Raw genomic sequence first — 26,585 nt, 5'->3', positions numbered from 1 at the left:
AAAGTAACACAGCTAGTAAGTAACTGCAGCTAGAGTCCAGGTTGTTTGCTTCCAGATTGAGTCTGCTAAACACAAAGTGATGACACCCCAAACCTACCTCATGTTCGAGTTTCAGCAATGGGTTTAGCAACTGATTTAAATAGCACTGAATTTGGGCCTGGATCTTCCACAAGGAGATTAAGGGTGTTAATTATTTTAGAAAAACACCCAGCCTTTAGATAAGTTAGGACAAAAAATGCATTACTTCACAACTCTTTGTCTTTTGCCCTTGCACTTTATTATATTTTCTTTTCCCCTTGGTTCCTCCACTAAGAAAAATTATTTTTGAAAATATCCAAATTTCCTCAGGTGAGGAGGGAAATTCCTTGTCCTTACTCAAGACAGATTCCACAGAGGGATAATAATCCTTGGAAAGGTTAGGAGTGGCCATTTTGGGTCCGAATCCCAAGAACAATCATAAAGCTACAGCAGATAGGGAAGTACAGTAAGGAAACGATCTGGAAATAATGATGCCAGAGAGATTGTGTTTCCTACCACCTGTATTTTCTTTATGATTCCCATGTTCATCTTCTCATTTAGCAAATAAAACACCAAGCTCAATGGGGTAATTTTCTTAGCATCACATGGCTAGTAAGTGGTGGAAGATAGACTAGAACATGCATCTTCTAATTCTTGATTTGTTTTAGTTACCACTACAACTTACAAGCTAGCTGCAAACACTGACCTACCCTGGGGGTTGGTAAACTTACCCCTTGAAGGTACAAGCTACATGTTTTTGTACATAAAGTTTTATTGGAACACTGCCATATTCGTTTGTTTACATATCATCTATGGCTACTTTCCTGCAACAACAGCAGAGGTAAGTAGCTGAGACAGAGACCATATGACCCCCAAAGCTTAAAGTGTTTGCTATTGGGCTCTTTACAGAAAACATTTGCTGACCCTTGGCTAATCCTGTCACCTCTTGTCTTATTTTGTTTTTACCTATCCACTCATGTGTGCCTGTTGCGTCATGTATAGTTACCTGCACTTTCCTTTTCCCCACTCCCCATCTCATACCTGATCCGTCTTCACCCACAAGCCCATAACATACATAAAACTTCAATGCGTTGAGAGGTGGATCTGTCAGCTCCTTTTAGAGATTCATGGTTCACAGAGCATAGGATGTCTGCCCCATCATCTTCCCGGGTAACCTGGAACATCACTGAGCTGCTCACGGTGAAGGTTTTACCATTGGGATCTTCCTGTATTTGGGTTGGTTCTCCTAGAATGCAGAAACAGACACACATACATGCACACACACATAGATACAGAGTGAGCACTAGCATACAGATATTGTGTGGGTCCCACTATAGACATACAGATGGTGAGTCTCAACTTAGACAAACTTAGAAAGTTGTGAAATGGGTATGTACACACAAGGAGAATGTAGGCACCTGCACACATGCACACACACACACACACATACACACACAGTATACACAGAATATCTGTCATTCCCACGTTTTCCTTCTATATCACGCCTTATGTGCACATACACAGACATATGGACATGTTCCCCTCCCTCTCTCCTCTCCTCCCCTCACCTCCACCTCCTCCTGTAACCCCAAGGCAGAAGAAACTTACCGGGAAGCTCTTGCTCACCCTTCCTCCAGGTGAGCTGAGCTGCAGGTTTGCTCCCAGAAGACTGACAGTTTAAGATGATTGTCTCCTTTTCCCGTAATGATGACTTGTAGCCAGTGATTATGGGCTTCTGTGGGATTCCTATCATGCATAGGGGATGGCCAGGATATGAAGGAGAGGCCATGAGGTCACACTCAGCTCTCCCTGCTGAGATGGCCTCTGTGGGGGTCAAGATATTTGGGTTCTATTTTGATTTATGATGAGTAGAAGACTAGATATCTTTCTCTTTGATCTCCTCCCTGAGGACCAGGAAGGAAGACCTTGGGGGTAGGGGAGAAAGTATGGTATTAGGGAGATAAACCATATCTGAGAAATGACACGTGAACTGACACCTCACAGCACAACTGGGTGGCCACAGAAATAGTGTGAAGCTCAGGGAAGTAAAGAAGGAAATTGAAATATAGGATGAAATATAGGATGCTTACATGGAAGCATGGAAGCAACTAGGGTACTCGACTTGAACATTATAATCATACATTACATGCACTTCTTTTGTTTCCCTCACACAATCACAGGAGGTAGTTGGAACAGACATCATCCTCTTTCTGTTACAGGTTAAGGAATTCAAGCTCATAGAAAGTAAGAAATTTGTCCCAGAGTAAGTGGGAAGTAGAGGAGAAAGGATTAGAACCCAGTGCTCTTTGCATGTCATTCAGTAGCAAAGGAAATACAGGCTGAACTTTTCCAAAAGGCTTGGAGACTTGCCTGGCTCTAGACTCCTTCAGTGACCCACCTAGGGAGATTTGTTTGCACGGAGCATGCTGTGGTGACACTGGGGTTTGGGAGCCTCACCAAGCACAGTGACGAGGGACTTGGCAGTTCTCACAGGCATAGTGAAGATGGAGCAGGTGTACTCGCCCTCGTCTGCCAGGGCCACATTGCTGATGCTAATGCTGAGCTCATGGGGTGTGGATTTAACCAGCTGAATCCGATTATCTCGAAGGGCTGGGGGGAAATTGGGAGAATTGGAAGCAAGGCTTTTACTGGCATCTTTCATATTTATCTTCAATCCCAGGTCAGCTTCTTTGGGATGACATGGGGAAAGGGGGGAAAACTGCTCCTGAATTTGAGCAGTCTTTCGGTCATTCAGTCACTTTCCTGGGCCCTTGGGCACTGTAGCCAGAGAGATATTCAGAAAAGAAGGTTGGACCTCAAGGGCTTTCTCATGAGACACAACACCGACATCAGCTATCTCTTACTGCTCCTTTGGGATAAAGTCACCCCGGGACCCTATAAGACATAGGTCAGAGATCCATGGCCTAGGTCAGAGCTATGATACTGAAGTTTCTCTGAAACTAGCTGAGGAGCCCACGGCTTTTTGCTTCCTCAAATAGCATACCTTCATGTTTCTTAGCCTCTGGACTACAGGGACATTTCTCCTCAGTGCTGCAGTCCCTTCCCCAGCCCATGGTTGCCACAGAGAAAGATAACTCATGAGACTCTACCTCTCTTCTCCCCAAAGTAGAGAGTCTGCTGGGCAGGGTTAGACCACTGCAGGGATGAGTCCTCATGGTCTTTCACTTGGCACTTGAGGACCACGGTGCCACCAGCCACCACTGTCTCATCAGATGTCCAGGGCTGACTGTCTGCAGGAGTAGAATACAGTTAGTTGCCTGAGTAGGCCCTAGCCCCTCCACCCATTTCTGGGCCAAGGTCCACCTCATCTAATTCAGACCATCCAAGGTTGAGGTCTCTGTGTCTTTTAAGACATCACAGAGGAAGAAATAGGGGGAAAGAATAGAGGTGGTGGGGACCTTATTTCTTCTTGCTTTGAATACACAGAAAAACTGTCACTTGTTGAATGTTTGCTGAATGAACTAACAGGGCCACAAACACTTAGAGGAATAAAGGCACTCCAAATCTACACATATCACTCCACATGTGTCTTTTCTGATAGAGTTCTACCATTCACCTTTGAAAACACACACACGCATCTGTCATTCTATGTTTTGCCTTTCTGCCACCATCTGCATATAAAAACAAGAACAGAAGAAGTAGCTGTGACTAATAATCCCAGAACTAAAAGTGAGAGAAAGGCCAGGCCAGCCCTTGGATCGCACATTTATTTACATAAGAGGTAACTGATAAAACTTCAAAACAAACAAGAAAGATTTTTTTAAAAAAACCGAAACATTTTGACATGAAAGTTTCAATTCCTCCAATGGTAACTTCCCTTCATTCATCAGCTGCCTTAACACATTGCTTTCAGTATTAGTACTACGAGCCTCCCAACACACAAACCCAAATCACCATCTTGGTGTTATTTTAAAGAGCAGAGGATTAAAGTTTTCCTTTCAATGTGATGGAAATAAGTTTTCTAATCCCTCTCTCCTTAGTCAAGTTAAACAAAACAGGACTAATAAGGTATATGGATGAGCCATTTGAATCCCAAACTGCCTTCTAGTCAGGCATAGCTGTGAGCTCCTTTGACTGTGTGACACTTGTTTCCTCTATTTTTCCAAAAGCAGCTACTGATCCCCAATATTGAGTCCCTCATCTTCAGGACTGACTTTTTGTAGCCCAATAGCACTGATCTTCACAGAACTAAAAATAACACCTTGTATCACTGATTCTGAAATATCCAGAATATTTCTTCCATGGCACTAAATTACTTAACTAATATTATTTTTCTCTGAATAGGAAACCAAGAAACACACTTCTTAATTCCATAATTGAATAATTTAGATGATCCCCATGTTCCCTATGGCACCAACCTTGGCACCAACTCCTGCCCTGTCTGCTTCCCTATGGCACCAACTCCTGCCCTGTCTGCTTATTTTTTCTTTCTTGATCACCACTGTTCCATTTCCAAGAAACATACAATGAGTACTCCTGGCAGAGAAAGTGCCCTGAGGAGTGAAGGTGGCATGTGCTGGAATTGATACCAAGCACCAGTACTTCAGGGTGGCTGTCTCCAAATAGAAGCACAAAGCCTGGCTACTCACTTTAGTGTTTAGAATCATAAAAATTAAAACTGAAGGGGACCTTAGGGATCATGGAATCCTATTCCCTCATTTTACAGATGTAGACAATGAGGCAATGGAGATGAAGTGATTGCTTAAGATCATTCTATTTATCAGTGATGGTAGTTAGGGCTAGAACTTTATTCTTCTGACTCTCAAAGCAGTGCGTTTTCATTGGAATGCACTCAAATGATCACCTAACTTGAGAATTAAAACTATGATTTTGAGATTAGTGAGCCACAGACTGAACTGGCTGAGTAAATTTGGGAGTGATATATTTTTTGAATATCTCAATGAAAGGTTTGGGAAGCCTTTCATTTACTATTAGCTATAATACCAATTTTTGACTAGTAATTCCATTGTCCCCAGTTCTTTATGAAGATTTCTACCTTGACTATGTTTTCCAGGAATTTTTTATTCCAAGTAAAACACTCCTTCTGGAATTATTTTATTTTTGGGGGGGAAAGGTGTAAACGATACAGAGGTCTCTGTACTGGAGTAGGGAAGAAGGAGTGGGTGCTAGACAGTGGTGGTATAGAACTAAGAACTGCAATGTCAGATGGAAAGGAGGAAAAGTTGTGTGGCAATGAGGGGAGTGAGCACACAGGGTGAAGGCCACATGAATGGGACATGATGTGAGGATGGTTGACGGCACTGAGGGACACTGAGATGAGAGGGCCTGGATTCTCACCTTGACTGGCCAGCATGTCAGGGCTGCTCCAGACTGTGGAGCTGATGGCCTCGTCGAGTGAAGCCAGAGTTCCCAGCTCCAAATCCTGCTCCTGCCAGTAGCCTGGGGAGAGAATCTCCATCAAGGAAGAGCCCTACATATATACTGCTGCAGTTTCGGATCTATACTTTCATTTTTGGGAGTGAGGTAAGAGGTTGGCCCCTATGAACAGTATGTTCACCAGGATATCCAAGAGAAGATGGATTTCTCACAAAGGAAAGAGATTAACTAGAGTCCTGAAAAAGGAAGTGAACTCTTCCTCCAAATGGGCGAATTAAAGGAGGATAAGTTTTATCAGTCAATCATATAATGTTAGAGCCAAAAGAGGTCTTAGAGGTCATGTGGTTTAGTACTCCCACATCGTAAGTAGGTGAGGACAATGAAGTCCATAGAGGTTAATCGTGACTTGGTGAAGGTCACTACAGAGAAAATGAAAATAACCAAAGACTTTTCATTCTTTACCCAGGATTCTTTCTGCTACATCATATTATCTACTAAAATAATGACAGGTTTAATAATTAGGAAATACTTTCACATTAATCCTTTTAATAAACTTATCGGTACTCTGGTATTATCATTACTACTTTGCAGTGTGAAAACAGAATAAGTGACTTGCCCAAGGTCATACAAATGGAAGAACAAAAAGACTGGAAATTAAATGCCTGATCCAAATCCGAAGCTCCATTTATTTCAGGTAAGACCATACCACTGAAGACAGACAAAACAGGGCTGAAGTTACCTCCACACCTTCCTAGATTGTTACCTTCTATTGAAAACTCCAATTCTCAAGTTTTCCTCCTCTACACTCTGTCCAATTGCCCACTTTATACAGTGTTTCCCCGAAAATAAGACCTAGCTAGACAATCAGCTCTAATGAGTCTTTTGGAGCAAAAATTAATATAAGACCCGGTCTTATTTTATTATAAGACCGGGTCTTATGTAATATAAGACCGGGTCTTATATTAATTTTTGCTCCAAAAGACGCATTAGAGCTGATTGTCTGGCTAGGTCTTATTTTCAGGGAAACACGGTATCACTGACTCTGCTCCCACCTCTGGCACAACAAATCCCTCTCTTCCTAGAGGGTAGTCTCTAAACCCTTTTGTAAAGTACTACATAGTGTCAAGGGCCTATTTTCCCAATTCAACTTAAAAAGGCAGAAGGACAAAGAAACAGGCCTAGGGACTCTTTTCAGGGTCTCCCGCCATAAGCCCAGAAATAGCCAATCACGTGCACAAAATTCAGTGAGGTCATCTGCTGCTGAGGAAAGTCCAAGCTGCTACCCGTCCTGCCCAGAGCCTGGGCATAACTTTAATTGTCCCAGCGCGCTTGCTTTGGAGAACCCACAGGGAAGGGTGGATGGGAGAGGAAAGAACAAGAAGGGGGTGCTGGGCCAGAGGCGGTGGTGGGGGTGCGAGAATAAAAAGAGAAGTGGAACTTGGGCTTCGGGAGAAGAAAGGGGATGAGGGAGAGAATTGCCTAATCAGAAGGGAAAGAGAGGAGAGGGCAGAGGGAGAGTGATGGCAAAGAGAACGGGGAAAGGAAAGAGAGGGGAGAAGGAAAGAGAGGGGAGAAGAAAGGGAGAGTAAGACAGAGTCCTTGCTTCTTGGATAGGGCTCTAAGAGACAGCTTCAGGGGTTCACAGGCCTCCATGGAGACACCCCTCTGCGACGCCCTCCTCCAACGTTTTTTACAGGCATATTCTGGGAGATTTCAGAAATTACTGTTCTCAAACAGAAGCCCTAATGCCCAAATGGGAGGGGCAGTAAAGCAGAGAAAACAGAAAGTATGTACCAGGTAGAAAGAAGTAGGCAGAAAAAGGACAAGGAAAATGTTGATGAAGAGAGGCAACAAAGGTGAGGACAACAGAAGGAAATGCTACCAGGGAGAAGACAAGGGCTCTCCCATCCAGCAGAGACCCTCCCTGGGTGCCAGGCTCTCACCCTGCTGCCTTCTGTGGATCTCAAGGATTGAGGCAACCTGAAGTTGGTGTTTCATATTATTTTCCAGGTTGTGTATTTGTGGGCACGCTGCTTCAACACACAGTAGGAAGCCAAAATGGTTGTGCTAAAGATTGAGATGGTGGAGGGACAGGGAGAAGCCAGGGTCAGTGCTCAGTCCACGGTAAGCACTAATAGGCCTTTGCTGAAATGAACAGAGGAAATAGCCATCTCATACCTTAGCATATGACGTTGAGTTTGCAGAGTGTATTTTCAACCATGAATTCACTGAATGTCAAAACAACCTTGAGAGATAGTAGGCAGCCAAATAATTGGGTTTTAGAGATGAGGTTTAGAGAGGTTCAGGGCCTTACCTAAAGGCACACAAATAGCACACCTCTCAAGGATCCTCTTTCTCTCTGTGTTGATGCTGTCAAAGCTTTTTCAACAGCTCCTTTTTCTTATAGCTTTTCAGCCCATTTACATGTTTGGTTATTGATCTCCTCATCTGTACCTTGAGTCTGTGTATCTTTAGCACTTAGACCATAGTGGACTCAGTACAATTTAATTGGTCTGGTAATTCATTCAGTTGCTATTGGCACTGTGCTATGTCTAGTCCTAATCAGGCAGAGTTTGTATTCTGTCTAACAGCATGGATTTAGTCTTCACTCTCCTTCTTTCATCTGTGCCTTCTTTCTGCATTCTAAATTCAGTTCTCCTTGCTTACATTCCTTTCATCCCTTCCCTCCTCCTGCATTTTGCTGGCATTTTCTTTTTCTGCATAGGACAAATAAGTGAAATTATGATGTAGGTCATTCAAACCAATCTGAATTATTCAGATGAGGAGGACTGCAATAAATGGCATATTTGGAATATGCTTGATATATTGTCCGCAGGCTTACAGGGAACTCACTCTGGTTTGTAGTATTTTAAGAAACAGCTTAAGAGGTAGCTGGGTCCCTGCCCCCCAGAGATGGCATTTCTCTCTCTAATTTTGAGAAGTACTTAAGTTTTCTTGCTGTTTTTATAAAATTGTACAATTGTAATAATAAATTCTGAATGGTTACTCCCCTGGGAGGATGAGTGATTAAAATATTGTCAACAGGAACATGGATAAGTAGAAGAAATCATTACCTGGGTTGTGATAGAGCCTTCTTTGGATTTATATCATGCCAATCATTTATGACATCAGCAAAATTCCCTCAGTGGATTCAGATTGGAAAGGAAAATGAGAGTACTCTGAAATGCTGGCATAAACTTTGAAGTGGAAATAGTGAAAATTCTGCTCTGGAAGGGTCGTTGGAAGGAAATGCAGACATTGAGACCACAGAACCATTAGAGAGGGGAGGCCCTTCATATAGAAAAATAAATGAAGAGAGCTCTGGTCATATAGGTCATATTGTTTCCCTGCTCAGAAACCTTCACTGACTTCACACTGTCTGCAGATCATATTCAGATTTGTTAGCTTGGCCTGCTAGATCCTGTAAACTCTGATGCCAAGATGCCTTTCAGCTTTCTTTTCTTTACTTTACTCACCTGATATCCCAGACATATGACTCTATTTGGAATTCTTTCTATAACTCCTTTGCTTTCTTGCATATATTACCTTTCCTACACTAACTCTGTTGATAATACCCTTTGCCCATCTTCACATGTCTAAGCCTTACCCATCCTTAAAGCCTATTTTTTGGGCCAGCTCCTTCAAGAAGTCTTCCCTGATTGTCCCATGTGAAAATAATTTCTCATTTCTCTGAGTTAGAACAGTTTATCTGCTTTCCTTAAATTATGCATTACTATCTATTTTGTACTGCAAGTTTGGCTTCCCTCCAAAATTATACAGATCCTGCAGGTAGGGTTGATATCTGATTAATTATTTTATCCAATACTGGCCCTAATACAGCATATTACACATAGAAGGTACCTAATAAATATTTAATAAATGAAACACAGATGCTGTGCATCTTCTACTGTGAAAATTAGGCTCAACATCTGCCAGTGCAGAGGAACTAGCAAACAAAACAGGATAAGAACAAATAAATACGCCAAAGAAGAGAGTCGCCCATCCAGAGGCTAAAGCTCTAGACATCTACGAGGTGGAAATCGATATTTATCGATCACCTTCTGTGTGTCAAGATACAAGTTAGGTGCTCTATATTCATTATTCCAGAACTACCCTTTTAACAGGTATTATTATGCACATGTTAAGGATGAGTTAACTAAGAGTCAGGGAAGTTAAGTAACTCATCCATATGATGGATTCAATAAGTGTTGAGATGGGACAGGCTTTAAACTTAGATCTCTCTGACCATGAAGCTCAGCCTTTCTGCACATCTTCACTACACTGCCTCCCTTTGCAGAACATGTATTTTGTGTGTGTGGTGTGGGGCAGGGGTTAGAGGGGGAAGAGTCCTTTCTGCATCACTGGCCGGGGGTGGCTCACCTGAACAACACTCACCTGAATGTGAATAAAAAAGAAAAAGTGTAGCACTTTGAAAATGGGTGCTTGTGGTGGTGGTGATATGACTTGTACCTATTGAATTATATTTTTAATTGGATTTCTCTTTTTTATTTTTTAAGATTTTAACAGGACTTTATTTGGGGAACAGTGTGTACTTCCAGGACTTTTTCCAAGTCAAGTTGTTGTCCTTTCAATCTTGGTTGTGGAGGGCGCAGCTCAGCTCCAGGTCTAGTTGCCATTGTTAGTTGCAGGGGGCACACAACCCACCATCCCTTGCAGGAGTCGAACTCGGCAACATTGTGGTTGAGAGGATGCACTCCAACGAACTGAGCCATTCGGAGCTCAGTGGCAGCTCAGTTCAAGGTGCCATGTTCAATCTTAGTTGCAGCGTGCGGAGCCCACCATCCCTGTGGGAGTCGAGGAATCAAACCGGCAACCTTATGGTTGAGAACCCACCCGCCCATGTGGGAATCGAACCAGCAGCCTTCGGCATTAGGAGCACGGAGTTCCAGCAGCCTGAGCCACCAGGCTGGCCCTGGATTTCTTAATATATCTTCATCTATACATTTGGGGGTATTTTGTGCACCCTTAAGAGCCTTATAATGTGGGACTCTTAGTTAACAAGCTACACGTGTCTGGTTAAAACTAGTAGAATCCCCTCATGTTTTCATAGCACTCTAGACCTTCGCTAAAAATTAACATTATCTTCCTGTTTGCCCTCAGTTGCCTTGGGGGTTCTTAATTCTTTGTTTATTTACCCATGCATTCTAGTACCTTTAGGACTCCCAGCATTTTAAAGAACAACATAGCCCTTTCACCACTAATTTCCTTTTGATTGATTGCTCATATTAAGAGTAGCAGAGGTGGGAATTGGAGACTTACTAATGTGCCTCTTTAAAGCATACATTGGCAACCTGTGGTTCAGTTTTTCACTCATAGTCTGGGATCTTGCACATAGTAAGTACTCAATAAATACCTATTCAATAAATAAATGAGTGACTCAAATGAATAATAATATGTCTCCAATTTAAATGATGCTAGTAGGGAAGTCTGTGTGCCAGTATAACTTCTGATTGCTTGGTTTTTATATCTTTCTGTCTGCTTTGGAATCTAAGGTGCATTGTCCTCAGGGTCATGAACAAGATCACAGGTACATATTTAGGATGGTGGGACAAGGGGACAGAACTCTCCCACATAGCTGCTGTTATCCTTGCCAGTGTTTGGGTCCAGAGCCCCACTTCACAGACTAGAGAAAATCAGCTTCCTGAGTAGGAGTTGATGGTGATGGTGATGATGATAAGGAGGAGGATTCGGCATTTCTTTAACTCCAGAGTTAAAAATGCTCTTCATCCCAGCCTACTTGTTATTCCTTACCACTACCTTGACGGGTGGGTGGATGAAGGGAAAAACACATTGGGGGATGTGGCCCAGAATACTGAAGGGACCCACTTTTAGAATGGTTTACCCACACCAGTGGCTGGGCCCTGGTGTATTTTTCTTTAATAGTGAATGTTTGATTCCGCACTTGGAGGAAAGTGCACCAGTCCCATCTGAATCCTGATTTAGACATTAACTCCAAGAATTGAAAAGTCACTTTGAGGGAATAGAGGGATCACATCTTAACATAATAAAGGCCATATATGACAAACCCACAGCTAACATCATACTCAATGGGGAAAAGCTAAAACCACTCCCCCTAAGATCAGGAACAAGACAAGGTTGCCCACTTTCTCCACTTCTATTCAACATAGTGCTGGAAGTTCTAGCCACAGCAATCAGACAAGAGAAAGAAATAAAAGGCATCCAAATTGGTAAGGAGGAAGTAAAATTATCATTATATGCAGATGATATGATACTATATATAGAGAACCCTAAAGACTCCACCAAGAAACTATTAGAACTGATAGATGAATTTAGTAAAGTAGCAGGATATAAAATTAATATTCGGAAATCAGTTGCATTTGTATATGCCAATGATAAAATATTAGAAGGAGAAATTAAAAAAACAATTCCATTTACAATTGCTCCAAAGACTATAAAATATCTGGGAATAAATCTAACCCAAGATGTAAAAGATCTGTACTCAGAAAATTATACGACACTGAAGAAAGAAATGAAAGAAGACATAAATAGATGGAAACACATTCCATGTTCATGGATAGGAAGAATTAATATAGTTAAAATGTCCATACTGCCTAAGGCAATATACATATTCAACGCAATTCCTATCAAACTACCAACGACGTTTTTCACAGAAATAGAACATATAATCCTAAATTTTATATGGGACCATAAAAGACCCCGGATAGCCTCAGCAATCTTGAGAAATAAGAAAAAAGTGGGAGGTATAACGATACCTGATTTCAAACTATACTACAAGGCTACAGTAATCAAAACAGCATGGTCCTGGGATAAAAATAGACACATATATAAATGGAACACAATAGAGAGTCCAGAAGTAAATCCATGCCTATATGCCCATCTAATCTACGGCAATGGAAGCAAGAATGTACGATGGAGTAAAGACAGCCTGTTCAATAAGTGGTGTTGGGAAACCTGGACAGACACATGCAAGAAAATGAAGCTGGACCACCTCCTTACACCATATACAAAAATAAATTCAAAATGGCTTAAAGACTTAAATGTAAGATCTGAAACCATAAAATATCTAGAAGAAAATATAGGAAGAAACTTCATGGACATTACCCGGAGTAAGATTTTCAGTGATATATTCCCTCACGTGAGGGAAGTAAGAGAAAAAATAAACATGTGGGATTACATCAAACTAAAAAGTTTTTTCACAGCAAAGGAAACCATCAATAAAACAAAAAGGGATCCTACTGAATGGGAAAAGGTATTTGCCAATGATATATCTGATAAGGGATTAATATCACAAATCTATAAAAAACTTGCTCAACTCAACTCCAAAAAAACAAACAACCCAATTAAAAAATGGGCATAGGACTTGAGGAGACATTTTTCTAAAAAAAAGGACATACAGAAGGCAAGAAGACACATGAAGAAATGCTCAACCTCACTAACCATCAGAGAAATGCAAATAAAAACCACAATGAGATACCACCTCACTCCAGTCAAAATGGCTATCATCAATAAATCAACAAACAACAAATGCTGGCGCGGATGTGGAGAAAAGGGAACACTAGTGCACTGTTGGTTGGATTGCAGATTAGTGCAGCCACTATGGAAAACAGTATGGAGGTATCTCAGGAATCTGAAAATGGAACTACCCTATGATCCAGTAATTCCACTCCTAGGCATCTACCCGGAGAAATCCAAAACTCCAATTCAAAAATCAGTATGCACTCCTATGTTTATTGCAGCACTTTACACAATAGCCAAGATATGGAAACAACTGAAATGCCCATTGGTAGATGACTGGATTAAGAAGCCGTGGTACATTTATACAATGGAGTATTACGAAGCCATAAAGAAGAAAGAGATCTTATCATTTGCAACAACATGGATGGATCTAGAGAACATTATGTTAAGTGAAATAAGTCAGAAAGAGAAAGACAAGTACCATATGATCTCACTTATATGCGGAATCTAAAGAAAATAATATGTGAATGAACTAATCAGAAACAGTTTTGGGGACACAAAGAAAAAACCGAGAGTTGTTAGATGGGCGGGGGGTGGGGAGATAAGGGGAAAGGTGAAGGGATTAGGAAGCAGCTGATAACCACAAGATGGCCTCAGGGTTTTTTGAAAATTAATTTGGGGAACGTATTCAATAATGTTGTAAAGATTTTGTTGGGTATCCGATGGACATGCGTCCTATTTGGGAGACCACCTCAGGGATACTGTGGATGCCTGATCATGGCATTGTACACCAGAAGCTAAACATTAATGAATGCCAACTATAATTTTATATATATAATGTGATGGCTCAGTGTGAGGTCGGAGGGATAGTGGATGGGGGGAGGGGGGTTCACAGTGTGAGGGATATAAATGATGAACGTCTAAGTATTACCTTGTCTTGTACACCTGAAACTAATAAATTAAAAAAAAATTAAAAAAAGAATGTCACTTTGACTTGAGATTTTACAGCACAACACCCTGATCAAAAAAAAGGATTCTACTTAACTTTCTACAGTTTCTGTTGGGCTACCAGGAATTATGCTACCTCTACCGTGGTCACAGTGCATGGTCACAGTGCAGTTTCTTAGTCTAAGACTTTGAGGGCCTGAGTGTCAAAATATTCCTTATTCCCTGCCCTCCATTCCTTTCTAACTTTGTCTGCCCTCCCCTAAACTCCCAATTCCTTAATATCCCTGGTGTTAGAGTGCTGTCAGACAAAACCTGAGGCCACAGAGGTGGGAATTACTTTGTCATCTGGGATTATCTGTCTTTTCAGGGATTGTCTGTGCATTTCCTTCTCTTTCTGTTGCTCCTCAGGGACAGGGCTATGCCCCCTCCTAAAAGATCTCCTTGTTTAGCTCAGATATGCTCCAGCTCACATTCACTTCAGAGCTCAGACATGCTTCAGCTGCTTCCCTGCTCTCTGAGCTAGGCCTTCTTCCAGCTTGCTGCCCCCTCCACCTTCTTTCTGACTGAACTACTGAGATCTTGCTCCTCCTTGTTCCTTCCCTCCATTGTTATTTCTGTTGCTGTCTGGTTTTTCCTCCTGGAGTCTTATTTATCTACCTTCCTTCTGGATCCCAGCAGCCTCTTGGCCTGAAGTCACTACTCAGCTTTGCTTAATTCTCCCAGGACACTTAGAGGATATAAGTGAAAATAGGTGGTAACTAGGGGTGGGGAACAGAGGCTTCACTCTAAGAAGTTGCTAACATGCCGATTAGCCCTATATGTTGGTAAAGCGTGGCCAAGAGATCCAGGATTTATAGAACTATTGTCGGATGATCCAAGAGATTTAGTTTTGAAAGGGACTGTTGTGGGCGCAGACAGGTTTATTGTTGTATATTGGGAGACACCTTTGGGTTGCATACTAAGTAGTTGTTGAAAATGAAGGGCTTTGTTTCCTGGGCTTGGAATGGTGTGTGGGTAAGCTTTTCCAGGCTGAATGAGGAGGAGGGAACCTTTGGGGTAGTTGGCTAGCTTTCCTGTGATGGGTATGAGGGTGAGGTTAAAACAAAAAGCTTATCTTGGTGTTAAACCTATTTGCACTGAAAAGAACAGAAACAAAAACACCCAGTTATCCCAAATGTTTTTTTCATAATCAAACATTAGAAATAGTAGGAAACTTTAATATGAATAAATATATTTTGTACATTTCCTAAAACCCTGCAATCAACTTGCATGGCTGGTCATTTTTTACTGACCCCTAATGGCCAGAGATGGTTATTTTTAAGATCGGTTTGATTTTACCAGACAGGATAGAACTGATGTCCTTTCCGAACCCGTTACCAAAGTTCAATGATTCCTCTCCTTTTTTTGTTACACCCTTTTCTTCCCAAAATATTTTCCCCTCTATGATTCTTAGAAGCATAGACTTTGAGTTGACAAGAATCCTAAGTACCATCTAGTGCAACCCTCTCATTTTAAAGATGAAGAACTAAGGCTCAGAGAGGTATGGAAACTTAAGGAAGTTCACATAGGCGGGAGCTATGGTTATAACCCAGTCTCCTGTATTCATTGCCATGTGATAGCAGCTCTGTGTGCTAATTCAAAGGTTAAGTTGCTATTTAGGGTGATTTCACTTCCAGTGACATACACCCTCCCTGCTCCCCATCTCACTGTGTATTATAGTGAGGAATGCCAGGACCCTCACTAATTAGCACACAGACCTCAAGGAAAGGAACTCTACTAAATGCCCAGCAGGTTCGAGAAGTTGGGGTGAGATGAGGAGGTAGTCCCTGAAGATGCAAAGACTGGCATCTTCACAAACTTCAGGATTTTACAGGCAGATTCCAGCTCTCACAGAAGAGAAGGCCAAGGGGCAGAAGCCACTTCCATGACCGTAGGAGTTAGAAATGGTTATTATGAGGACAAGCCATGTGTGTGTGCACATGCTGGCATCTGCATAGTGGAGAGCAGGAGGAATGCTAACCTGATTGTGAAGTGGGAGACAGAGACTAGAAAAGATAAAAAAGCAGAAGAGCATGTCTTATTCTTGAGCTAGAGAGAGAAAAAAATCTGGAGGTAGAAGTGGGCTTGCAGTAGGCTGGGGGGGGCGGGGCATGAGAGACTTAGTTAAAATTCTGATGGGCAAGGACTAGGAAGTGGGTGGCAGAGAAGGAGGTGAGGACAGTTGTTGCTTTGATTTGCTATTGAGTCAGTGTTCTTGGTGCATTAACATTGGGAGGGAGCCCTGAGCTGGCCCCCAACCAAAACAAGTCCCTGTGTAGCCAATACTGTGTTGTAGTAAGAACTGCAGTTGGGAGACAAAGAGGAAGGGGAACCTATCCCCAAAGAGCCCCTTCCTAACCTTAGCTCCTTGCTTCTAGGACTGAGCTGTGTACTTTAGACAAGCTTCTAAGGCTGGTAGGAGAGATGAGACAGAGACAAGAACTGCAGTTGGGAGACAAAGAGGAAGGGGAACCTATCCCCAAAGAGCCCCTTCCTAACCTTAGCTCCTTGCTTCTAGGACTGAGCTGTGTACTTTAGACAAGCTTCTAAGGCTGGTAGGAGAGATGAGACAGAGACAAGGGGATGGCTCAATAAGAGCTTCTGGGAGAACAGGTTCTGTGCTGGGATCTGACTCTAATCGGTCGTTTCTCAGGTAAGCCCTAAGACCAGCCATGAAATCACTCCAGTGGATGACAGCTGAGACATTTTAGGAGAGTCTGGCCCCATCTCCTCATTCCCTTCCCAACATGCTCACATACTCAGAAATCAGGACAGGTATGTCTGGGATCTGCATTCTAATGCAATAGAGAGTCAGGAGGCCAGACTTTATCTGAGCTCTTAGATGTCCCTTGAACCAACAGCAGGCACTTATACCCTTCCTCCAGTTTTATCTTGCTACTTTCGCACATATGTTAATAGAACTGTGCAAATATACCCCCATCTCAGGAAGTATTTGGAAATAAAACATAAGAGTCAGTGTGGAGTAAATGAAAGCAGAATTCAGTTTAGCTCATTGGAAAATATGTTTAGCAATGGGAAATTAGGGGCCGGGAATAGGCAAGAAAGCCCAAACATCAGGGAGAAATAAATGATAGATTCCCTGAGGCTAAGAAATCTCAGTCCAGGTTCCAAAGCCTTACTCCTGCCCTCAAGAACCTCAGTATTTGTGTGAATGCATGGATGAATTCCCTCTCTCAACAGGCTCTATCTTCTCCTTTGTTCTTTATGTCACACTTTAGATCTTTCAGACTGATGGCTTGGTGTGGTGGAATAACAATGCTGTGAAAAAGTTTAATTTGTTAGAAGTCAGGCAAGAGAGCATTTATCCTGGCTGGTTCTGATTCTGCTGACTTGTTTTTACTGTTTTCCTTCACTGGGTGATCAGAGTCAGGGTGTGGATGACAGGTTCAGTGCAGTGGTTAGGAACATGACATGAAGAATAATGTGTTCCACTCTCCACGCCCACACAAACCCTCTTCCCCCAATCCTATCTGAGATTCAGTCTCTTCCCTTTGTTTTTCTCATTTATATCGTGTTTCCCTGAAAATAAGACTTAGCCAGACAATCAGCTGTAATGAATCTTGTGGAGCAAAAATTAATATAAGACCCGGTATTATATTATATTATATTATATTATATTATATTATATTATATTATATTATATGACATAAGACCCATTCTTATATTATAGTAAAATAAGACCAGGTCTTATATTAATTTTTACTCCAAAAGATGCATTAGAGCTGATTGTCCGGCTAGGTCTTATTTTCGGGGAAACACGGTAAAACTTACTTTTCAGAGAGGGGCACATTGTTCAATTAGCCTTACTTTGTGCCTTCCTGGGAATTTAACTCTTCTGTGAAACAGATATATTCTCTGAAGTCTATAGTCCTCACAGTCCCCAGAGTGGCGAATAATACTGTTCTGACCCAAAGATCTCTTTTTCTCTTCTTTTCTGTTTTTAAACCTTCATTGAGTGTCTCTTCTTTGATGTGGGGATACACTTGTTTATGTGTCCCAAGTGCATATAGATTCCGGCCTGGTTACCCTCTTTCTCTCCTTCAACATGTGTCCTTTGACACGCATGGCACACTATAATCTCCATTATTCATGTCTTTTAAAATTTTTTTCTGACATACACAGCATTTTGTATAACCCAGATATAGAGCCCTTTTTACAAGCCCATTATTAATCAAAACCTCTTACTTCCTTAAAACCATATGGTTAAATACAGAGATTCTCCCCAAAGCAGAACCCAGGCTCTCTCTTCTGCTCAAACTCCCCAGGAGGTGGCAAGAATCCTCTCCTCCCTGGGCCTGAGGCTCAGTCCATCTGTTACGGACATTGGACTCCAGGGCTTGCAAACCAGAGGAGAGTTGGCATCAAGCAGCATTTGAGGATAAATGAGGATACGGGTGGCCCAGGGACTTAGTGATGGTGTTTTTCATATTTGTCTGAAATTACAGGATAGAAATTAGGGGAGGAAACATATAATATGTGTTTGAAAAGATTTTATCTGTAAGAACTAGTAGGAATGAGTAAGTACAATTGTCCTACTGTAATTTTTACATTTTCTGGGGGACAAATGATTAGGAGCAGATGGTAAAACTGGCCCCTCATTGTATAATACTGAAAGAACTTCGCCCCAGGCTCTTCAAAGGCTAACCTAATCTACGCTAAGTCTCAAGTTACTTGCCATTGATATATATTAGAGTTTTGCTGAGTTTCCAAGAAGTATCAACTATTTAAGTCAGAAACTCAATAAACCAGTCCACCTGTGTAGCTTTTTACCTTGTCTGAGGCTTTGGCTGGAATTCTAGAATCATAATGGAAGCAAAGAGCCAGAGCACAAAAGAAAAATAAATATATGAAGCAAGGATTTGCATATTCCCAGTGAAATCTAGTATTGGGAGTACTAATGCTCCATTCTACCTTGCCAATATCTGGGACTATATGAAGGAACTGGAGAGCTAAGTAATGGTTAGTTTAGAGATGAATGACTGAGCTATCAGCTTTCATTGCTTTTTCTTTTTCCCCTCTAGGGCAAGGTGATGTATCTGATCTTCCTGGCTCTGAACTGGAAGTAAATGAGCCAAAAGTGCTTATAATTAGCAGTCAATAAGTATAGGTCTAGCTGGGGTAAGAAAAAATAGATCCTTAGAAAAGACAAAATTTTAGTTCTTTATATTATTTAGCTTTCTTATCATTCTCCTGGAGGGCTCCAGGAAAATGATGGAGAAAGATAAGAGGGTTAAATAATCTCAGAGGTAAGAGCTCATATAGAAGAATGACACACACATATTGAAAACAAATATCTATCTATATCTGATATCTATCTCTATGTATCTATCTATCTATGTATCTATGTATTTATATACCTACTATCTATCTATCTATCTATCTATCTATCTATCATCTATCTATCTATCTATCTATCTATCTATCTATCTATCTATCTATCTATCTCATGTTTCCCCCAAAATAAGACCTAGACGGACAATCAGCTCTAATGCGTCTTTTGGAGCAAAAATTAATATAAGACCCGGTCTTACATTAATTTTTGCTCCAAAAGACGCATTAGAGCTGATTGTCCGTCTAGGTCTTGTATGTATATATATACACAAGTTTTTCCCCGAAAATAAGACCTAGACGGAATATACATATATATATATATAACAATCTCTGCACTAGACTCCTTTCTGAAACATGTCTTCATGAGAATGGGGTGGGGCTCAGGGAGATGAATGGATCGCAGATGTTCCAGCTGTTATTGTAACCCTAATTCTGTCTTCTTGATGGCTCATTCATGGAGATAAATCACTTCCATTACCTGTCCTTGAAGAATGAAATTTCTCCTTGTTTCAAATGATGAAATGGAAGGGGGATTTTGGAAATTCATTCTGGAAACCTGCTTCCCCAACTAGACTCTGCTGTAGGTCGATCGTAAGTGTTAACTATTATATGAACTATTATGCAGAAATTGACACAGGGAAATCAGCATTTAGGAGAAGAGAAGCTTGTGTAGTTCTTATGTGATGGGAGGAAAAGGCTGTCTAGTCTCAGACTGGCAAAGATTGAGCATTCTCAGGCCCTTGGCACACTTGATATCATCAGCTTATTGACAGATACCCCAAACAAGTAGCAGAGTCCAGTTTAGAGATGTAACTCCTGAGATTTGGCCAAGGACTTAGACTCTGGGATGGGGTGATTATATATAAAGCCATTTAGTTCTGTACAAGATGGTTGTAAAGATGGGGAACATGAGTCGAGATTTTGATATTTTTTTCTATGCCTCTCATGTACGGAATCCCTTCAGTATCTATTCTGATAACCCATCACTATGTGTTGTCTTTGCATGTACTTCTAAGATTGAGGGAAAAGGTGAAATAAGCTCCATGACAGGAGAGCCATAGTTGGTCATCAGGCTCAGGATGGCTTTAAAAGGTTCATATTTATAAAATGAGTAGGACTCATTTTGCATTCCACATTTATAGTGTATGTGTGGTTACTGTATATGAGCAATACTGTCTCAATCTAAAACACGACTATTTGTAGTTCTGTTTTTAATATATGAGTCCATATATGGCAAAACATCCAGTTCTTTTGAGGCCATTTGAAGTCACTCTAGATCTTAGTCTCCTGAACATTTCAAACAACACTTCTTTTCAACCTCAGAATTAATTGTTCTATCTGTCCCCTTCTTACAGTTGATTAGGGGGTCGTGACGACTCTCCTGGTGGAGCAGCTCAGGGATCATAATCAAGATCATGTGTGTGTTTGTGGTAGGGGAGGGAGGTTCCAACCTTGTTCTGGGGGCTGCACTGGGGAGAGTAGAGATTATGAAGCTTTGAGGGAAAGCAGGACCATGGAGAGCAACAAGGAGAACCTAGAGTGGCAGGGGCTAGCACCTGTCACTGTCAGAGAACCTTCAGGGGCTAGCACCATGGAGAGCTCAAAGCACAAGTAGTTTTTCCCACAAGAAATTGGGGAAGCAATAAGGTAGCCAGCTCTCCAACAATCAAACTGAAACGACAGAAATCAGGACTTCTGTTAGGATCATGCTACACACCCATCACTTGCTGTAAAAGGCTTCCTGAAGTACTGTGTTTGAATCTGTCATATATACACCCAAGAGTATGTAAAAAGTGAGGACCACCACCAACAAATTCATGTTGTATTTGTCAACATGAGCCTCAGTAATTATGATAATCACCTAAGTATTGATGGTGGTGGACAGGGTTTTAATCTGCTACAACCAGTTATGAATAAAATTACAATTATCTAACAAGGTAAACAGTGTCACAGAGCCTGTGTCTCTTCAGAGACACTAGGGTATGGGGAAGCCAAAATGTATTATAATCAAATAGAGTATGAGATGTATTAGAGTCAGAGTGCTCTAAGGCACCCCAAATTGCTGAATAGTCCAGTCTTGATCATACATGGAAAGGAGAAATGAATCATGCTTCTTAAGAAGGGTATTGTTCTCAGGACTTAGAGGCCTCTGTGTTAATTGGGACATTTGGTCACTTTCTTTAGGCTTAAGGAAATTTTGGTAAAGAGACCAATAATTCTGTCTTCAATACTTGTTGCTTTAGTCAAGAATATATAAAAGTTAAGAGGCTTTACTGAACCTCTATTTGTAAAAATCTCAACTACTTCGTGTGTTCAAGACTCTTGAGAATATGGCTTCTCAGTGCTAGAAGGGATGGATCTCCTTGTTATAACAGGAGAGGGAATTGGGTTTTTACTTTGCTTATAGGACCCCTGAGCATCAGCTGGTTCTTATCTTGTAGGGAATCGTCACTACTGCTGATTTCAGAGTTTATGAATGGACCTCTATGATAGGATCTCATCCAGAAACAAAATCTTCCAGTATATGGGTCAACAGGAAATAGTTAAACAGAAAATATTGTATTTTAACATGAAAAATGAAAGGAGAAGATATAATTACCAAAACTTTGTAATATACTAGTTTTTTTCATTCAGTAGTTAGTAAGGAGCTGGCGCAGTCCATAGCTTGCTCTCCTGGAGAATCTGGAACCCAGATTAATATCCTTAGTACTGAGAAGTAAATGACAATAAAAGGGATAATTGGGCTAGTATACAGTTCTACTGGAATAAGAAACAACAAAGAATGTGACTAGTCACAGCACTAGGGGTTTTATTTCTCTGGTGATAACTGTGGAGATTTTTCCCCCCAGTATGTGACTTAAGGAAAAACAGCTTTTGACCCAATTCTACATATTATTTGGACTATGAGAAAATAGTAACAGAAAGGGGTGCCAAAATAAAATCTAAAGATTTACAGAGCAATGACACAACTACCCAGTCTGCTATTTCAAAGTGACCAGAAGACCGAAAAGATGCCATCTGTAGAATGTTATGGCTGCAGAACATTCTCCAAGAACATGAGTCATTCTCCAAGTGAATAGTGAATGTCTCCAACAAGGAACTCTTGAAATTAGATTTGGACCTCCTTTCTTCCTCAGTTGGAAGAGGAGGAGAGAGAGGGAGCCTAAAGGTAGTGAGCTGAGTCATTTTACTGTCAGTGTAGGGCACAGGATTTCAAACGATATGTAGCAGAACCCTAAGTTGTGCCTTAAGGATTATGGGGAGTGTGGGGAAGCCAAAAAAAAGAGTAAAAGGGCTCCTTTTATCTGTTTTATCTGATAAAGAACTTTCACATCTTTAAAAAAAAAGTGAGAAAACAACTGCTGTAGAGAAAACTACTAAAACCAACAGTGCTGCCTAGCCCTAGAGAGAACTTAGGACAGAATTCTTTGTCATAACTTCTGGGTAGGCAGTTGACATTCCACAGCTTGGGCCCCACATCAGACAGACTGGTTCTGTATGGAATTAACTAAACTCTGCTGTACCAGTGTCTCTCTAGTGGTCTCAACTTCTCTGTGCCAGAAAATGTACATGTGTGAAGGGAGAGCATTTCCTTCCCAACGGTTACAGCTGCAACTAGGAAGAGAATAGGAACAGAAACAGAACAGAACAGTTATAGCTGCAGCTAGGAGCAGAAAGTGGATGGAGTAGGTCTGCCAAGTAGATCCATGGGCAGTTCTAGAGTGAATACTTCTCCAGCACACTGGGCATGATCTCTACACTGGGAACCTGGCCAGGGGGCTGCAGAGTGGATAGCAGTGAACAGAAGGTCATTGGGAAGGGAAAAGATATGCAAGTGGGGGCAGTGCAGTACAAGATTAAATTGCTATAACCTGGTCTAAAGTAATGTGAGGCTGTTCACCCATCCATCTCTACACTAGATCAATTCAGAGTGCTGGAAATAACTTGAGAAGGAAGAATCCAAGAAAGGTTGGTCACAATGTTGAATGTTGAGATATTCACCAGAGAGATAACCACAAGACACATTAAGTTCATAGGGTTTGTATTCCCCAAACCTGGAATTGCGAACTTCTGCCAATACTAATGGAGAAATGTGAGTAGGAAGGTGCAGGTAGCAAACTCTGAACATCTAAACTGTTCCTGAGCTTCTAGCCACAGCACTAATAGCCAGGTTCAGATATCATTGCTTGCCCTTCTCCAGGCTCTCAATCCCTGTTCAGCCTTAGGAAGCCTAAAAAATGTACGCTGTACTGCAGGGAGCTATATGCCTCAGCAGCACATGAAATCTGCTTTTCTTATTCTAAATGGAAATAGCCACTCTACCACATACACTTGACCCCTCAAACAATTAGTGTACTAGGGTATTTTGTCCTTAAATTTCCACATCACATCTCTCCCTATTTTGGTCAAACATTACCAGGTAAGCTATGAACTTCCTAGCTCTTGCCCAGAAGCACCAGACCAACTTAGGGGTAGACATCCCTTTCACAACATCCTGGTCAGAATGGCTTCATCAATGAGCATTAAATCTATGCACCTACCTCCCATATCAGATCTGGCCTTCCTAGTTTCTTCTTAGATCCAGAAACTAGGATGTAGAATTAATTTAGAGAGATCATATGTGGTTGTGTCTCTCATATATTAGTGCATCCTGAGACATTGCACATCAGACATACACTCACCATCTGGACAGATAATGCTCTACAAAGAAAACGATGCTAGATTTCACTCTTCCTATTTAACAGACCTTTCTCCCCATCCCCGACTTCCCACCCTCTCCTCTAAAAATTCTCCATTCAAAACTTAGTGTCTCTATTCTTTCCCTTACACAGCTGCTGTAAGACATATTTATAAATAGGAGGATAGAGCATTTCTCTTCATTTCTCTTCAACCTTAAGTCTGAGTGGGGACTGGGCTCCCAAGTTAAGGACCAGGAAAGAATACCACAGTTGATGAAGACTTAGCTAGCATACAGATTTACTCTGTTCTCCAGTGTTTATATTCTAGAGTTGAGGAGCTCACAGCTTTCTGGGATGACTTCTTTCTGTTTAGGTACCAGCCTGGCACCATCAGTTCCCATTGCCCTACAGGTGCAGTTTGGGTCACACTTGTCTGTCTTTAATGCAGCTAGCAGAATGGGAAGGCCAGGGGCTGCAATTGAAAGTCAAGACCTAGTAGAGGATCATTATTGAGATACAAACACCCAATGCCTCTCCTTGCCTTGCACTTAGCCTGCCCTCCCCCCAGACTCTCTGCACCCTCTCGGTGAGTTGGGTCATCAGTGCAGGCCTCTGAGGAAGGGCGATTCTACATAGGGGAGAGAAGGGGCAGCTGTCTCTGTGGTGCCTCAGGCAGCACTTCCCTTTGGGGAGTGCTGATGGGTACAGGGTGGAAGGAGTCAGCCACCCTGTAGGAAGGGGATCCTCAGTGTCCCCCATACCAGCAGAAGCTCCTTAACCATGACGGAAATGGGGCTGGGGGAAGTCAGATGAAATGGAACAATTATTCCTCCAGCACCCTGGCTTTTTGCCTGTTTTCTTCAGATGATATTCTCTACATCATCCTCCCCAGTTTCAACCCCTCCCCTCTCCACCCCTGCCCCACCCTGTGCCCATTCCTGCTGGCCACTGGGTCCATCATCAGGAGCCTCCTCCCTTTTCTCCTCCCCTGCGGTTCTTTCTGTTTTTCGTTGGCATCTGGCCTGGCATAGCCACCACCCTCCCCCTCACTCTCCCCACATCCCTTTGCTCCTTAGAGTGCTCAGTTCCTCTTCCCCCTCCTCCACCTCAGCCCTCGCTCTTACTAGGGTGAAGGAGACTGGAAGATGCATTCCTTTAGTCCCATCACAGCCTGCCCTCCCTCCTCTGGGAACCCAGGCTCTGGCTCTCTTCCTGGTCTCCTTACGAACTGCCCCTGCCACCCTATTAACCATAAGCAGCCTTTAAGAAAGCTGAGGTGCCCACACAATGCTGACCTACATAGCCTGGTCCAGGACAGGAGGGGCTCTTCCCAAGTCCCTTCACCTCTGGCCCTACTTCTTTTCTCTCCCCACTCTCTTCCTCCATCTCTCTACCATTACAAACCAAAGAAGGTTTGAGTTCCAGACTGGGGCAAAGGGGTTGGGCATGCTACTCCTCCCCAAATTTGGGAAAATCAGTGTTTAGCCTAGGAAAGCTTCGGGTTTTCTGTGCATCCTCCTTCACAAATATATTTTTGATCCTTTCTTTTGCCTAACCTATCCCCACCTTTTCCGGTCTGGGTTTCTTCTTCCAGCTTCAGCCACCGCTAGGGATATTGCCATCGAAGGGCCTCCTCCGCCCAATGTTGTTGTTTTGCTCCAAGGAGAAGGCTCCCCCACCCCCGCCTTCTTTGCCCACGCCCCCCTCAGCAGCCTCACCCAGCCCCTTTCCCTGGGCACTCTGAGCTCCGCCACGGGTGGGGGAGCAGAAATATTTGCATACAGCAGTTTGGGGGATTGCACTGGCCATCCAATCCTCCAGACATACACAAACACCCGACACACGCCCTGTCTCACTCCGCCCCCCAGCACACACTGACACAGACATACACACAGATGCTGACACAGGAACGCAGAACCAGACACCAACAGAGACACGCACACCCAGAAACACACGGACATCAACAGACCCCGGGCTGCTATATAGCAGACCCCAACCACGGTGCACACGCAGTCACTCGACGGTGTACAAGGAACGTGCATACCCGGCACACCTACGACACAGAGACACGAATGCTCAGACAAGCACAGGGGTATTACCAACGGCTGGAGACTTGAACCCTACGTTCCAAACAAAGCCCACAGACTACCTCCGCCCCCAGTGGCGCTCGGAACCCCCGCCCCGGTAGCAGCCCACCTCCCCTGACGCCGCCCCCTCCCTCACTCACCGTCCTGGGAGAGGTTGGCCCCGCCGGGCGCCCAGCTGCAGGCAAAGAGCAGGAGCAGGGGCAGGACGGAAAAAATCCCCATCACGCTTCCCGGCTGGCTCCCTGCTGGGCGCGGGCGAGCCTGGGTCCCGAGGGGCAGGGGAAGGGGTAGACGATGACTGACCGAAAGGGCGCCCCGGAGCCGCTGGGAGCCCGGGGCCGAGGCGGGGACCGGGAGGGAGCCTGCGCTGCTGCAGTCGCGGGGATTAAATAGGGCGCTTGGAGCAAACCATTCGGTTGGAGGTGGAGGGGGGGTAATGGGGGGATGGGCTGGTCGCGGAGGGGGGGGAGGCTGCCGCATTCCCCACTCCACCCGCCCCCACGCCCCTTCCGTGCCGTGGTGGTGCCTTCCACCCTGTCCCCCGGGATCTTCGCCAGCTTGGCTCCGGTGTGGAGCAGAGGGAGGGAGCTGGCTTAACAGCGGGACCCGGTGTGCACCCCTCTTAGGTTTGGGGTGGAGAGGGGAG

General features: G+C 42.9%; 1 protein-coding gene across 3 annotated transcripts in view; it reads right to left on the bottom strand.

Moving 5' to 3' along the window:
• CADM3 (cell adhesion molecule 3) overlaps positions 1-26,314 on the bottom strand; it is a 36,733-nt gene extending 10,419 nt beyond the window's left edge. Inside the window, exons 1-6 of one of the 3 annotated variants that reach the window (XM_081026486.1) lie at positions 26,080-26,312; positions 5,338-5,439; positions 3,129-3,269; positions 2,476-2,628; positions 1,627-1,764; positions 1,094-1,264 (exon numbers count right to left, since the gene is read on the bottom strand). In XM_081026486.1, the coding sequence (XP_080882612.1) occupies positions 1,094-1,264; positions 1,627-1,764; positions 2,476-2,628; positions 3,129-3,269; positions 5,338-5,439; positions 26,080-26,161 (787 nt within the window). In that variant the 5' untranslated portion in view covers positions 26,162-26,312. Of the gene's footprint in view, positions 1-1,093; positions 1,265-1,626; positions 1,765-2,475; positions 2,629-3,128; positions 3,270-5,337; positions 5,440-26,079 lie in introns of all 3 variants that reach the window. The other 2 variants (XM_081026487.1, XM_081026488.1) reach the window with 2 other exon arrangements.
• Between the last annotated feature and the right edge of the window lie 271 nt (positions 26,315-26,585).

This window comes from Rhinolophus hipposideros, assembly GCF_964194185.1.
Source record: "Rhinolophus hipposideros genome assembly, chromosome: 19".
Taxonomy (NCBI): domain Eukaryota; kingdom Metazoa; phylum Chordata; class Mammalia; order Chiroptera; family Rhinolophidae; genus Rhinolophus; species Rhinolophus hipposideros.
This window is presented reverse-complemented; position numbering and strand designations above follow the sequence as displayed.